The 13,053-nt window shown below is 48.6% G+C and overlaps 1 protein-coding gene across 1 annotated transcript in view; it reads left to right on the top strand.

Moving 5' to 3' along the window:
* Positions 1-346: 346 nt before the first annotated feature.
* The window catches only part of GALNT17 (polypeptide N-acetylgalactosaminyltransferase 17), a 223,481-nt gene continuing 210,774 nt past the window's right edge, over positions 347-13,053 (top strand). Inside the window, exon 1 of the mRNA XM_059829352.1 lies at positions 347-584. Within this exon, the coding sequence (XP_059685335.1) occupies positions 347-584 (238 nt within the window). The remainder of the gene's footprint in view (positions 585-13,053) is intronic.

The raw sequence follows: 13,053 nt of genomic DNA, 5'->3' as shown, positions 1-13,053 counted from the left end.
CGCCGCCGCCCCGGAGCCCAGGCGCGGCCGCCCCGCGCGGGGCATGAAGTTGCGCCGGCGGCAGCGCGGCGGCGGGCGGAGCGGGGCGAGCGGCCCCGGCGGCGGCGGCGGCGTCTCCTCTGCGGGGTCGTAGCCCGCGGCGGGCTCCGGCGAGCGGCGCTTCTCCCCGCCGGCGCCTCCGCTCCCCGCCGCGGCTCGGGCGGGCGGCGCGGGGCCGGACTGGGGCGCGCAGCCCCCCGCGCCGTGCGGCCGCCTGGGATGTGCGCGCAGCGGCGGGCACCTGCCGGGCCGCTCCCCTAAGCCCTGCGGGCAGCGCGGCGGCTGGCGGTGCCCCTCGGGAAGTTTGATGGCTTCTTTGAGGAGAGTCAAAGTCCTGCTGGTGTTAAACTTGCTCGCGGTGGCTGGCTTCGTCCTCTTCCTGGCCAAGTGCAGACCCATCACGGCCAAGAGCGGCGACTCCTTCCGTGACATCCACCCCAGGGCAGAAGTGGCCAACTTGACGGCCCACGGCATCGGCTCCATCCAGGACGCAGTGCTGAAGAGGCTCTCCCTTCTAGAAGATATAGTCTACAGGCAGCTGAACGGTAGGAACGCTTCTCCTGCTCTCCGTGCCTCTTGGGCACGGCCGCGGGCGCTGAATCGCGGCAAAGAGCGGGCGCAGGGCTGCCTTGAAGTTTGCGTGATGGAACCGTGCTTTTTGCCGTACTGCCACGCAAACAGAGCCTCAACAGACTAGGTCAATTTAGCATCTGATTTCCGAGTGCTGTTTGCGTTCGAAGCTGGGAGTACCTTGCACAGGATGGGAGGAAAGGGTGATAACGTAACACTGCCTTTCAGGCTTCGGGTGGTGGTCAGGAAACGACAGCGTCGTGATTTCTGTATCAAACGAGAAGGGTGTTTGGTGGGTGAATACACTGTATGTTGCTTGAGGGAATGGCTTTTACTAGTATGGAGTTTTTGGAAGGGAGTTTTTGAACGGCTGAAGTCTGTGGCATCATTTGAGTGCAGAAGGTCGGAAAGCAAAACGCACTTTCTCTAGGAAGTTAAGCCAACTGTTCAGTATCTCCTATGGCTCAGCATTGACAGCTGCTAATTAAAATCTCAAGTAATGCTTCTCTTTATAGCGTAGCGAAGGGATTTCTATTAAAATCTCACCAGGTTCAATAGCTCTGAGATGTAGAAAGAGAGTTTTAAAGATGCCGTGCGGGATAGAGAAGCATGTTGTAAAGATGTAAGGAATCTAGGTGAGGTGTCTAATTAAAACACTGGCTCTGGAAGCTAATCTTTAAAAAATTGTTCCCCATAGATTCACAACTGGGAATGTAATCTCCATCAAACGTCCCGTTTATTGCTTCCGATCTCTGTAGCTTTAACGACTGCGAGTTTTTGTGTATCAGAATTAGCAGAGTTATTCTTTTTGGCAACGTCAGTGTGATTCCCTTGCCGAGTTTTGAATAGGAAGCTAACGCAGGGTTCTGTGCCGTGTTGAACCGAAAGCCGGTGTGTGCCGGGTCTCCCTGCTGAATCAGAGCTGTTGCTGATTATACTTGTGCCCCGAGGAGGTGAGGCAGGCGCGGGACTGAAATGTACCTTTCCCGGTGCGTAGTAGTTGTCTCGGTGTCTGTGCTTCGGGGAAGGCGCTGTACAGAATGAGTCGGAAAGCGTTCTTTATATTGTTAATTTGGAGGCTTGCACGAAAAACCTGTCCTGCCTATGAAAGTGCCTAGCACCGCAAGATCTTGAAGCAGCACTGTTGGGTGGCAAACAAGGTGAAATGAAAGAATAACGAGGAATAAGGTAGAAAGCTGGGGGTTATTTACAACCAAACTGCGGAACTGGCTGCTTCTGGATACAGCCAGGGCAGAAGTTTTCGGGAAGATTTAGATGCTTATTTGTAAAGGGGTAATAGGTGCAGTTCAAAACAAGAGACCTCATCCTAGGACCTCGGTACTTGGACGAGTAGTCACGATGCCATCTACTATCCCCTCAGATACAGAGGGAGAGCTGAAATCACAAGTTATTACCCTTCTTCTGTGGAGATTAATGTGGGACTCCTTGCTCCGACGTGCTCTGGGTTTTGGAGCTGGCGGGTGCTTGCAGCAGGAGCCGGGAGCGTAAGGACGGCTCTGAATGTGCTGTCTGGGTGTAGGCTGCTGCGGGCACTTGGGACGCGTTTACAGTGTGGTACCCGACTCTGCTTGGTGCTGAAGAGCGGTCGTGCACCTAAAGACCAGGGGAGGCAGAGAGGTAATAGATAACGTCGCCCGTATCGCAGCCGTTTTCTAGGGCGGGCGGAAAGCTGAGCGCGTAAATGTGACATCTCATCTGGCCTCTGTACTCCGGGGTGATTTATAGCAACGCTGATGAGTCTGGCTAAAAAACAGCTCTAGTGTGGCGGTTATGTAACTTTGGGTCAAGTATATATTTGGTACGTGTGATTTTTAGAAAAGTACGATCTGCTCTGTTCTCCGAGTGATGTCTGTGTGTCGTGCTTCAGCAAGACATGGGTTTCGAGCAGAATGTGGGGGGCCAGGTGAACCCCCATCACCCCCCGCCGGCACTAAAAGAAAACAGTCAAGTCTACCGGGACGGTCCATGGGACTTGAGGATGCGGAGGCAGCTGGACCGGCTTCCCCACCGGGAGCTTTCTGTGCCCGCATAGGCGTTCATTCTGGGCGCTTGGAGTATACCTAAAGCTAAAATCCTAGTGCCCACTTGAAGTGTGCAAATACGAGCTCACTTCTTTTTTTTTTTTGCTCGTAGGGTAGAGAAGTTGCGCACTGGTGTGAAGCGTCTACAAAACCCACCATATGCTCTTAGACGAGCTCCATGCAAAATGCATTTTCTGTTGCGTAAGGTGGTGTTTTGTTTTAAGTCTGACCTGTGGTTTAGCACGTACAGAATGTTAGAATATGGTATCCTATAGCGTAGCACGTGGAAAGCCTGGGAGCGTCGGGAAGCGTTTGGCCAGAGAGAGCAGGGAAACCATAGTTGGGGTGCAGTCAGCTATGGATTTTTTTTCTGCATTATAGGACTTGGCTGGATTTCAGTGGGAGTTGAAGTCATCTTTAAAAAACTGAATCTCTTAAAAAGCTCCGTTCTCGAAAGATCAAATGAGCAATCTGATCATACTATTGCTGTGTTTTTTGTTTTTTGAATCATGTAGTGTAAAGCATATTGGAAATAACAGCTCTCTCTGGTATGGCAACCGTCATTTTGTATGTACGTGTATTTATTTCTGTAAACGTTGGCCATGAAAACAGCTAAACAACACTGCCTCAGGGCCAGTAAAGGAACTATTTTACATAATTGTTCCTTTTGAATGATGTTTCTCTGCAGCGCCGTTCTGGAAATAACGCTGGGCCCCCTCTTAGTCCTCTTTGTGCAAGAAGAGTTGTCCCAAACGTGGTCCAGGCTGCCTCCTGCAACAACTCCTCGCTTTCGAGGTGGTGCACCTTGCTGGTCTCGCAGCGTTTCCCAGCCACGGTTAGCTGGGGTTGCAGTTGCACCAAGTTACGTCGTGTCAGCCCCGGGACACTTGTTTCGGACGGTGGTTGAGGAGTGCCTTGGGGATGCCGAACGGGATTAGGGAGTCATCACAGCAGACGGTGGCCTCGCTTAGTTTTCTCCTCTTTGTGATTCATAAAGTATCTGTGAGAAGACTCGGGTTTGTCCAAATCTGTCTGTTTGGTCTTTTTCTGGCCCAAAAGTGATTGAGAACTGTACGCGTGCTTTGTTCTTTCGTAAAGTTTATTATTGCTTCTTAGTTCACGGCACAAGTCTTGTGGGTTTTACCTGTTGCTTTTTGCTGGTCTCCAACTGGACGGCTCCCACCGTCGCAGAGAAGTACGAGGGTGCCCTTTGAAACGGGGCAGGGGGTTGTACGTGCGCACGCTTATCTGAGGATTCAGAGGATTTTTAATTCCTGTAGTTGCTTTTATGGATGGAATTTTCTTGTTCAGCAGATGTTCAGCGAAAGCTACGAAGGCCTGGAAGGAACGCGTGCGTTTTACTCTGGGTATTAACTACAGCTTGTCTTTTTTTGATTCAAACCCGATTATTTTGTGTGCTGACATTTACATAAGCAAAAATTGTGGTCCGGATTATCTCCAACTTTCTGGAGATTCACACAAATGAACTTTTCACTTGGGTTTGTGTTTACAAAGAGAGGGTTTCTGTGCTTGTGTGACAAACTAGTTAGCTAGCGAGGAGCTGGAGAGAACAAAGACTCAGAAGAGAGAATTCGGCTTCTGCCGTGCAACCATGGGCTTCCTGGGCAGCGCTGGGAAAACTCTTCGATCTACCCAAGCCTCTCTCTCCGGAGAAGCTTGAGAAATAGTGCATTTGTAGGATCCTGAGACAGCAAAGGTGGGCCAGCTCTTTAACATCCAAGTGCCGTGTAGGATGAGTGATGTGACTTGAGAAAATCTGCAATTTGCCTCGCAAAACAGCATACAAAGATTTTTCTTGCCATAAGGCTCCTCTCAATGGGTTGGGTCCTGTGTCCGTTGCATGGTGAGAAGCTGCCCATCTCCCCTCCAACGAGCCATGGCCTGGGGGCAATTGCCCAAGTAGCTTTTGTCTGGCTGTGTTTCTTCTTCCTTGAACTCTTACATCGCCCTCCTCCATCCACCTCCCTTTGTCCTCGTCAAGTTGGGCTTAATCCCCCCCGGGTGCAGGAAAGGGAGGTGTTCACGGCAGGGCGCCGTGTGCTCACCCCCCTCCCCGGGAGGAGGGAGGATGAGGCTGGTGCATTCCTTCAGTGGTGCCAGCCCATGGTAGGAGACGCGTTGAGAAGTTGGACGGCTGCCGCTGAGGCTGGTGGGGTGTATAGGGGTTTCCTTACGTGTGCAGAGCGCTGGGGCTGCACCGGTGTTGAGTGTTCATCCCGGGGGGGAGGAAGGAGCCTGGATCTGATTGTTTGTGTTGGTTTTTGTCTTTATCCTTCCGAGTCTGATCCTGCCCAAAAGCGGGCAGTCCCCTGTTCTAAACCCTGTTCGCCAGAAGCTCTTGAAGTCCATATCTAAATAGTTTAGCCATTAAATAGTGCTGCTAGCTTGAGAAGAAGCAGCACAGGAGGGAGAATACTCTAAATAAACCCTTGGTTTGTGTGCAGGGAAGCTATCGTCCCTATCTACCATGGCTGAGCACCTTAAACAAATACAACAGCTCGGTTCCGCTGGTCCCTGGTGGTCTAAGGAACCTTCCACCCAGGAGCGCTGGGGCGAACACCTCCGTCTCTGCTTGTGCATGTTCAGCAGAGGTCTGGGTCTTAGATCGAAGCCTCCGAGGAGCACGAAGGCTGCAAACTCCCTCTCTAGTGCTTTTTTGTTGGTACGCAATAACAGCTGAGCCTAGTAAGCGCTCAGCTGCCTGGAAGCCAATGAGGCAGGAATGATGTGACTTCTTCTTCAGCAGTGTGAAAGAAAGAATATAAAAACTCTTTACTTCAAGTTAAATATTAGTAAGACAGAAAAAGCAGTGAAAGGGTACTGCTGGCTCATCCTAGGCTCTTCTTTTGAATTTTGTTTTGAAAATGCAGAACAGATTATGTATAAGATTAGGAAGAATGAAAGCTATTTGCAAATTGTTGCGAATGAGAGGCCAGTGATGAAGAACCACTGAAGCTGGCCAGAAAATGGGCGAGCGGAGAGGGTTTTTCCCTTCATGCTCAAGAAGTGCACAGAGTAAACTGCTGCTTTACCGAATGTTAAAAGTCGAAGAGGAACGTTAAATTCTTTGGTGGTCTAAACAAGCCTATGTTCATTTTTGTGAACAAGCTTGCATCTGTGCTTTTGCGCATGGAGTTATTTGCACACGCTGAGATACAAACAAGTGCGTGCCGGCAGCCTCCCCACGTACAGACTGTGCTCTCGGCTGCTTATCCAATTAGGAAATGAACTTTGTGAGGGTTGTGGATGGACATTGCGGCCGGTACTGAAACACAGCCTTTTGCACGGTCTTGCTATCCCCCTTGTAAAACGGCGCTTAATTAACTTAAAATACTTTAGAGATATGTGGATTTACTTCCCATAAGGATAAGCGTTATCTTCTGTAACACTTATCATCCTCAAAGTACATTACAAACTTAGCTAACTACTGAGTAGAAAAATTATATATGTAAATAAGGCAGATTAAAAGTGGTTCTATCAGCCGTTTAGTAGTATGTAATAGCGTTACACCCCCAGCCTAGTAATATTAAGATTTTAACAGGTAGGTAATACATTAACTAAAACGCTAAGGAAGTCTCTGATTAAGATAAACCACTAAATGTAAATAATCCTGAGTAGGGAAATGCTGTTTGTAGGCAGAAAGGCCCAAACTTTCATCATGTTAATGAACTGAAATAGCTCTTCATACAAGCACAACCTCGCTGGGTGAAATCCTTTGATATAAAAACGATGACGTGGAGATGAAGCGATGAGCACTGGGGACGTGAGTACTGCGTTAACCGATGGTTATCGCGCAGGATCGGAGATGCTGTTTCCCTGCCTGCCCAGCTCTCATCGTGTTTCTGAAGTAGAAACTAACTGTATTACGTGGTATAGACTTACAGAGCTACTTGATAAAAATTGCAGCTTCATTATTTATTATATAAGTAATACATAACAGATCTGGTTGCCGTATTCTTAGGAATAATGCAAATTATCCAGATTCAGTACATGCTTTTAGAAGTTCTCAGCCTAACCTTACTAACTGCCGGAGAGGGGTCTGCATAGGCTCATGCCACCTGAGCGCCGCTCTCCGAAAATCATCAGGTTTATGGAAATTTGGTCTGATTCCGATCAAAGATTGAATAAAAGAAATACTTCCTAGAGGAATAACAGAGCGAAAAGATGAGCCTTCAGACAGTCATTTAGGAAGCATCTGGAAGCTTAGACGTTAATGTGACATTTAGTTTACGACCCGGCTGACGAGGAACTGATAGATAATTTTTGTTTTCGATAGTTGTTTGGCATCATCATCCGAATATTCACTGTCATTGGCAATGAATGAGTAATAAGCTACTAACATGTTTATCATGCAGAGACAACACAGGATTCATGAGATGCAACACCAATGACTAGAAAACAGTGACAACGTTGGTTTTTTATTCTCGCATATTAATTCAGGTCTGCCCGAATGGAGAAACAGAACCTTACCTCGATGGTAAAATTTACAAAGGTACGTTAGATTTACGCTACCGAATTAGTTAGGTGGATCTTAGGAATATTTTTATAAGCATACAAAAAAAAAAGTGGTGTAATGACGTGAATTACAGTATTATTTCCAAGCCCCAGTCTGGATCGGTCGTGTACTCCTGCGTCTCCAGTAAGAGACATTTGGAATCGGATGCATTTGGCAAAACGTGGGCATCCAGTGACATTTCGGTGCCCGAGGGCGTCCTGCCTGGCTTCCAGCTGCCGCTCCAGAAGGGCACGGCTCAGCCCTTGGCGGGGGGTCACGTCTGCTGGGCTCCCGCAGCATCGGGGACACCCCGCGGCCTTTCGGATGGCAGCAGGCGCTGCTGAGACGACAGAGTCCCACGCCTGCCCCCTTGGAGATCTTCGGCTTTGATCGGGGAGGGCAGACGGATGGACGAAGCTGGCTTTAGGCATATGCTGTCAATGCGCTTGGGTTTTGGGGAGCCCTTCTGGTCTACTCCTGGCCACCATCTCCCCTCCTGGCAGAAAGCGCGTGCATTTCTAATAAGAAAACGCTGTGTGCAGCCCATAAGCAAACCTACCTGTGAACAAGGCGTAGCGCAAAAGAAGACAGAAACGAGCCTTCTCAGGTAATTAAAAAGGTTTTACTCATTTTGTGATTTATGCCGCTAATCTTTATCTAAAACTGAACAATCTGGTCCAGATGTTACAGCGGGCTGGCAGGCTGCCAGCTCCTATGGATACGCCTGTGTCCCGGGGTAGGTGAGGACATTCTGCGTGTTGAAATACTCAATTTAAAAGGGAGACCTTTTTATTTTTTTTTTTGTGAGTTGTCCTTTTTGACGTCTGCAAAGGGCTGTTCAAACTGAATATGCATAGTATTGACCCTACTGTGAGCCGACAGCAGTGATTCAACGTCAGTAACATATCCTAGCGGTATAATATTATTTTTCCTAAACAGTTTTGGGAGTACTAGCAACTGTATTTTCTAGCCCCCAATCCCCGTGGTCACATTTCTTCAAGAAATTGTTGAATGCTTTACATCTTACTGCTACAAGCGTAGCTAGTCCTGCCTATAAATCTAATAGCTATCGATCCACATTCTGACATTCACTGACGGTTATCTAAAAATAATGCGGTAATGATGCAACGAGAGCCCTACGTAAGACATTACGTGCGGGGAGAACGCTGTGCTGAGCCTCGCTCTGCTGTCATCGAGCAATTACACACCGTGCGTCTGATGCAGTCTTAGGGCTTTGATGCTTGGGTTGGTGGGGAGATGCAAAGTTATCTGAAAAAGACAGACAGTTCTCTAAAATCAGGAGTGAGTTGGATAAAAAACACGGTTTGCTTTTTCCTTTTTAAAAACCTGGTGATCGGTGCTCGCGTGCCTCTCGCTATGTAATGAGTACCGGTTCCTATGATACTGCCCTCCCAGGGGTTCGATCCCTGTGATTCACTCCGATACCCGCAGCCAGCGATGCTGAAGGCTATCTGCCATATTACAGCACTTGTTCAGTCTCAGAGCAGGAAAATACCTACAGCTCTGCAGGATCTGTAACATGGGAGTGATACGATAACTCTTGGTAAATGGATTTTTTAACAATAGGGATCTTCCTAGGCTGTCCTGGCCAGGCTGTTGGGTAAGAGCACCGCTCTTCCCGCTGACAGGGAAAATGAAAGACCTCTTAAAAGCTGGGCCTGTGTCATACACAGTAAATCACCACTTCTTACTGCACAGCTGGCATGCCTCGTTGCACTTGATTACTTAATTTTAGTGCGGTAAACCCAACTGTGTGATGTGTCAGCATTTGACGTCGAGGAGGGGAAGGGAATCCTTGGTCCCTCTTCCCTTTTGTACCCTGAGTTTAGGCACAAGTGAACACCTCTTGTGTTCCTGCCCGTGGTTGGAAGCGCGATCGCTCAGCGCTAGCCCTTCTCCGGGGTCTGCTAGGGAAAGGCTCGGGCTGGAAAGGCAGAAGAGCTGGGCTCTGCCATGTGCTGCCTGTGGGCCCTTGAGCATCCTTCGTCTCCCCGCCTCTCTTCCCCAGCACCCCAACGGGATACGGGGTTTTCTTCTCTCCCGTCTCCCCTATGTATCAGTAGGGCCTTTTTGTGTTTGTAGGCAATGGAGATCCAAATTGCTTTTCCTCGGTGTGTCTAAGTGCTGCTGAGATCCAGACAGCGGAAAACCATTACAAGAGAAAAATCAACAGTGGATTAACAGACAGCAGAAGTGCCTTGGCTGAGTTATTTTGGGTGTTTCCTCAAGCTGCGGAGAACGTGAGAGTCAAGCAAGGTCTCTTACTTGACAGTCGTCAGAATTTATTTAACCTTTGTTTTAATCTTCATTTGCTCGTGTCGTATTTCGGGCAGTGTCACGGCCCGCCATGGTTGTGCGTGTTCTCAGAGCGTAAAGATGAAGCGAGAAGGTTAATTTTGAAGTGAAACAATTAGAATTTCTTTCGGGGTCTTTGCCTATATATTACACCTTAATTTAAATCATGAGAGCACTCATGTTTATGCCAAATTACTACAAATTCTTCCAAAACAATTGCTTGATAGTGCTCTAAAAACCAAAGCAAAGGGGGGGGGGGGGGGGGACACGACGACAGTGAAAAGCCATTTAATGGTATTTTAAAGCTTGCTTATATTCCGTTATTGGGTTTAAATAATAATAGGTTTAAATAATTTTTGCTGACCTTTGTGGTTTTTTAGCATGTACCACCTTTAGTGATGTATGCTAGAACATTGAATGCTTTAGATAACTTGGAACATAGAAACCCTTTTCTGCTAGATTTTATTTCAGTTTTTCATGTTTGCACTGACAAGACAATAACAGTAATGACCATTACACTTGTCTAAACCTGTAGTCAAGGCTGGGGCTGTGTTGTGCTTTGCTAAGTGTAGACCAGCCACTGTGGAATTCCCATTTGCTTGAAGCTGTTATTCACGTAAGTGGAAGGGACTGGTATCCCCATTAAGGGTGCCCGGCATTAGGTAGGAAAGGATGAGGTCTCAGTTTTTCCTCCAACGTTTTGTGTGGTGCTGGACAAGTCACTTAGAATAATATTAGAAAAAACCCTACTAGTTAGGGGTTCACAGAATCATTAAGGTTGGAAAAGACCTGTAAGATCATCAAGTCCAACCATCACCCCAACCCCACCATGCCCACTAAACCATGTCCCGCAGTGCCATGTCCACACGTTCCTTGAACCCCTCCAGGGATGGTGACTCCACCACCTCCCTGGGCAGCCTCTTCCAGTGCTTCACCACTCTCTCAGTGAAGAAGTTTTTCCTAATATCCAGCCTGAACCTCCCCTGGTGCAACTTGAGGCCATTTCCTCTAGTCCTGTCACTTGTCACTTGGGAGAAGAGACCAACACCCACCTCCCCACAACCCCCTTTCAGGCGGTTGTAGGGAGCGATAAGGTCTCCCCTCAGCCTCCTCTTCTCCAGACTGAACAACCCCAGCTCCCTCAGCCGCTCCTCATCAGACTTGTGCTCCAGACCCCTCATGTATTACTGAGTGAGTGTCTCGAGGGCAGAGAGAGATGAAGAGGTTTATATGTGGGAAATGGGATGAGAACAAAGGAAAAGTGGCAAGCATGTTCTGATGATTTGGGAATACTTGGAATTAAGAGGTAGGAACTGAAAAAGTGAGAAAGGAGTGATGTTTGCCTTGCTTCTTATTCTTTACCGTAACAAATGACTGGAATGTAGCCTTAATTAAGTCATTACCACATTATGTCCCTGCCCGGTGGCCCTGCCCGGTTCACGTCCCATATATATTTGGTGCTATAAACCAGTGAGAAACGGGCCATTCCCAATCCGTTTATCATTTGGCGAGATAAATCATGCAACGGAATGAGGCAGAAGATGGGGGGAGAATTAGACCTAATGTTGTGCTAAATCCCTGTGGCTTTTGGATTTAAAACTCATGTTGGCTTAAATCTGTATTAATTATATGGCGACTAGGTTGCAGGGGAGATGTGTCAGAAAATGAAATAATAGAGCAGGAGGATGCGCAAGCGAAGCGGGAGGGAGGGAGAACTGCAGTAACCGTGAGAGCAGAAGGCAGGGGTGAGGTTTCGTCCAGCAGCAACCTGCTGAGCCCGGTCGTGCAGCCGGAGGGGCTCCGGGGGCTTTGAGGGCTGGGGCGGGGGCTGGCAGCAGCTTCCCTCCCCGTAATTCCTTAGGGTTTCTGCCTCTAGAAGCTTTACTTGCCCCTGTGAGTTACGGGGGGACAGCTTCAACGTTTGGCTCAAAAAGAGGAAAATACGCACCGGGCACCAGTGCAGAAAGGGATGCACCGTGGGACCCTGGCTGTCGGCGGTGGGGGGACCACAGGTCTCGGTGGGGCAGGTCCTCTTTGGGTAAGGCTGATCGACATGTCCTGTAACGATTCGATTGACCCTGCGTGACGCCCAAAGGGACAGAGCTGGTTTTTAAGCTCCGCAGGTGGAGGTGGGAAACAAAACGGTGATATCTGGAGAAATAAATGAATCGTTCACCTCGTGGGCCAGGGGTGGGTGAGCTGCTTTCTCCGGCGTGAAGGGGGACGGTGCAAACGCGGTGCTGTTTGATCAGTGCTCGTGGTGCGAAGGGACAATATGATGGTTGGATCATGCCGATGATTTATGGGCACGCGGACAGCTTTCATTTAGAGATCTGCCCCTGTCAGGGGTGTCCAAAGGCAGTTACCGGCTTTTACAATGTCGTACGTGGAGGGTGTTATTGGGGTCAGGTCATATTGACTTCAGTTGTCTTTGGATCCAGCACTGAATCAATAAGTGACTTTCTGGGGGAGTTTAATAGCTGTTCTGCACAGACATGAAAGGGGTTTGGCCGTAAAACGGGATTTTACACTTTCATCAGTCTTTTCTCAGGAAGTTGCTCAACTTCCAAATACTAATTCATGCTGTGTTCCTTCCACAAATTTTCCTCCCTACTGATGCTGCCTGTCTGATGGCGTCGGACAGCAGCAGGCCTTGTGTGTTAGAACCGGCTGCCGGGCTGCAGTGAGGGAAGAGGCAATGAACGGGAGGGAGGGAGACTTTTGACCTCACATCCCGGTTTGAGGCATCCCACATAACTTATGCTCTTTGCGCAGCTGTTTGGAAAATCCTGGAATTCCCTTGAAGGTCCAGCTGCCATGATAATTACCAGAGCTGCGTATCCTGAAATACCCAGCTCCAGTTACGATTACTGGAAGAAGTGGATAGCCAAAGAAAGTAATTCACTCCAAAGCTGCACACCCGCGGTAGGCGTTTCCAGTAGCATCTTATTCTGAGGCTGCCCAGCCTTTCCCATCGTGAGAAACTGCTTTAATTTGTTTATCATTTTTCTAATTAGGCTGAAATGGTCAGATGCTGTCAAGATCATATTTATCTTTAATCCCAGCAAACCTGTTCAGATGTTTTTAGAAGTGATGTATGAGAAAAACACACGTCGTTGTTCCCACAGAGAGACAAAAGCTGGTACAAAGGGAGAAGGAGCGGAGGGACGGAACGGGAAGCTCCAAAAAGAAACGGGACTGAGAAACCACAGGAGCAGAGAAGGGGGGAGATGAGGAGGCTGACACGGGTGGGCAACGCGGGCACCGGGTGTGTGGGACCGGGTGTGTGGGTGGGGAGCAGTGGCCCCGGGGAGCGGGGGTCCTGGGGCGTCTGCGTTTTGCCACAGGAATGTTTGAACGCAGTGCAGTTGCTCAGTGGTTGTGCTACAAGCAGTGGAAAAAGGGCTGTCTGCAAAACAAGTGTTATTTTCAACTCAATTTTTCATACAAATGAAGTATGACTAAAACCTTCACGCCAGTTGAGGTTCTTGGGTATTATTGCTGGTTTGATGATTAAAGCGTTAGCCTTGTAGAGCATTCGGAATCACAGAATCGCTAAGGTTGGAAAAG

This window comes from Gavia stellata, chromosome 25 (assembly GCF_030936135.1).
Source record: "Gavia stellata isolate bGavSte3 chromosome 25, bGavSte3.hap2, whole genome shotgun sequence".
Classification (NCBI taxonomy): domain Eukaryota; kingdom Metazoa; phylum Chordata; class Aves; order Gaviiformes; family Gaviidae; genus Gavia; species Gavia stellata.
Note: the sequence above shows the minus strand (reverse complement) of the source record. Positions and strands in the feature narration are given on the sequence as shown.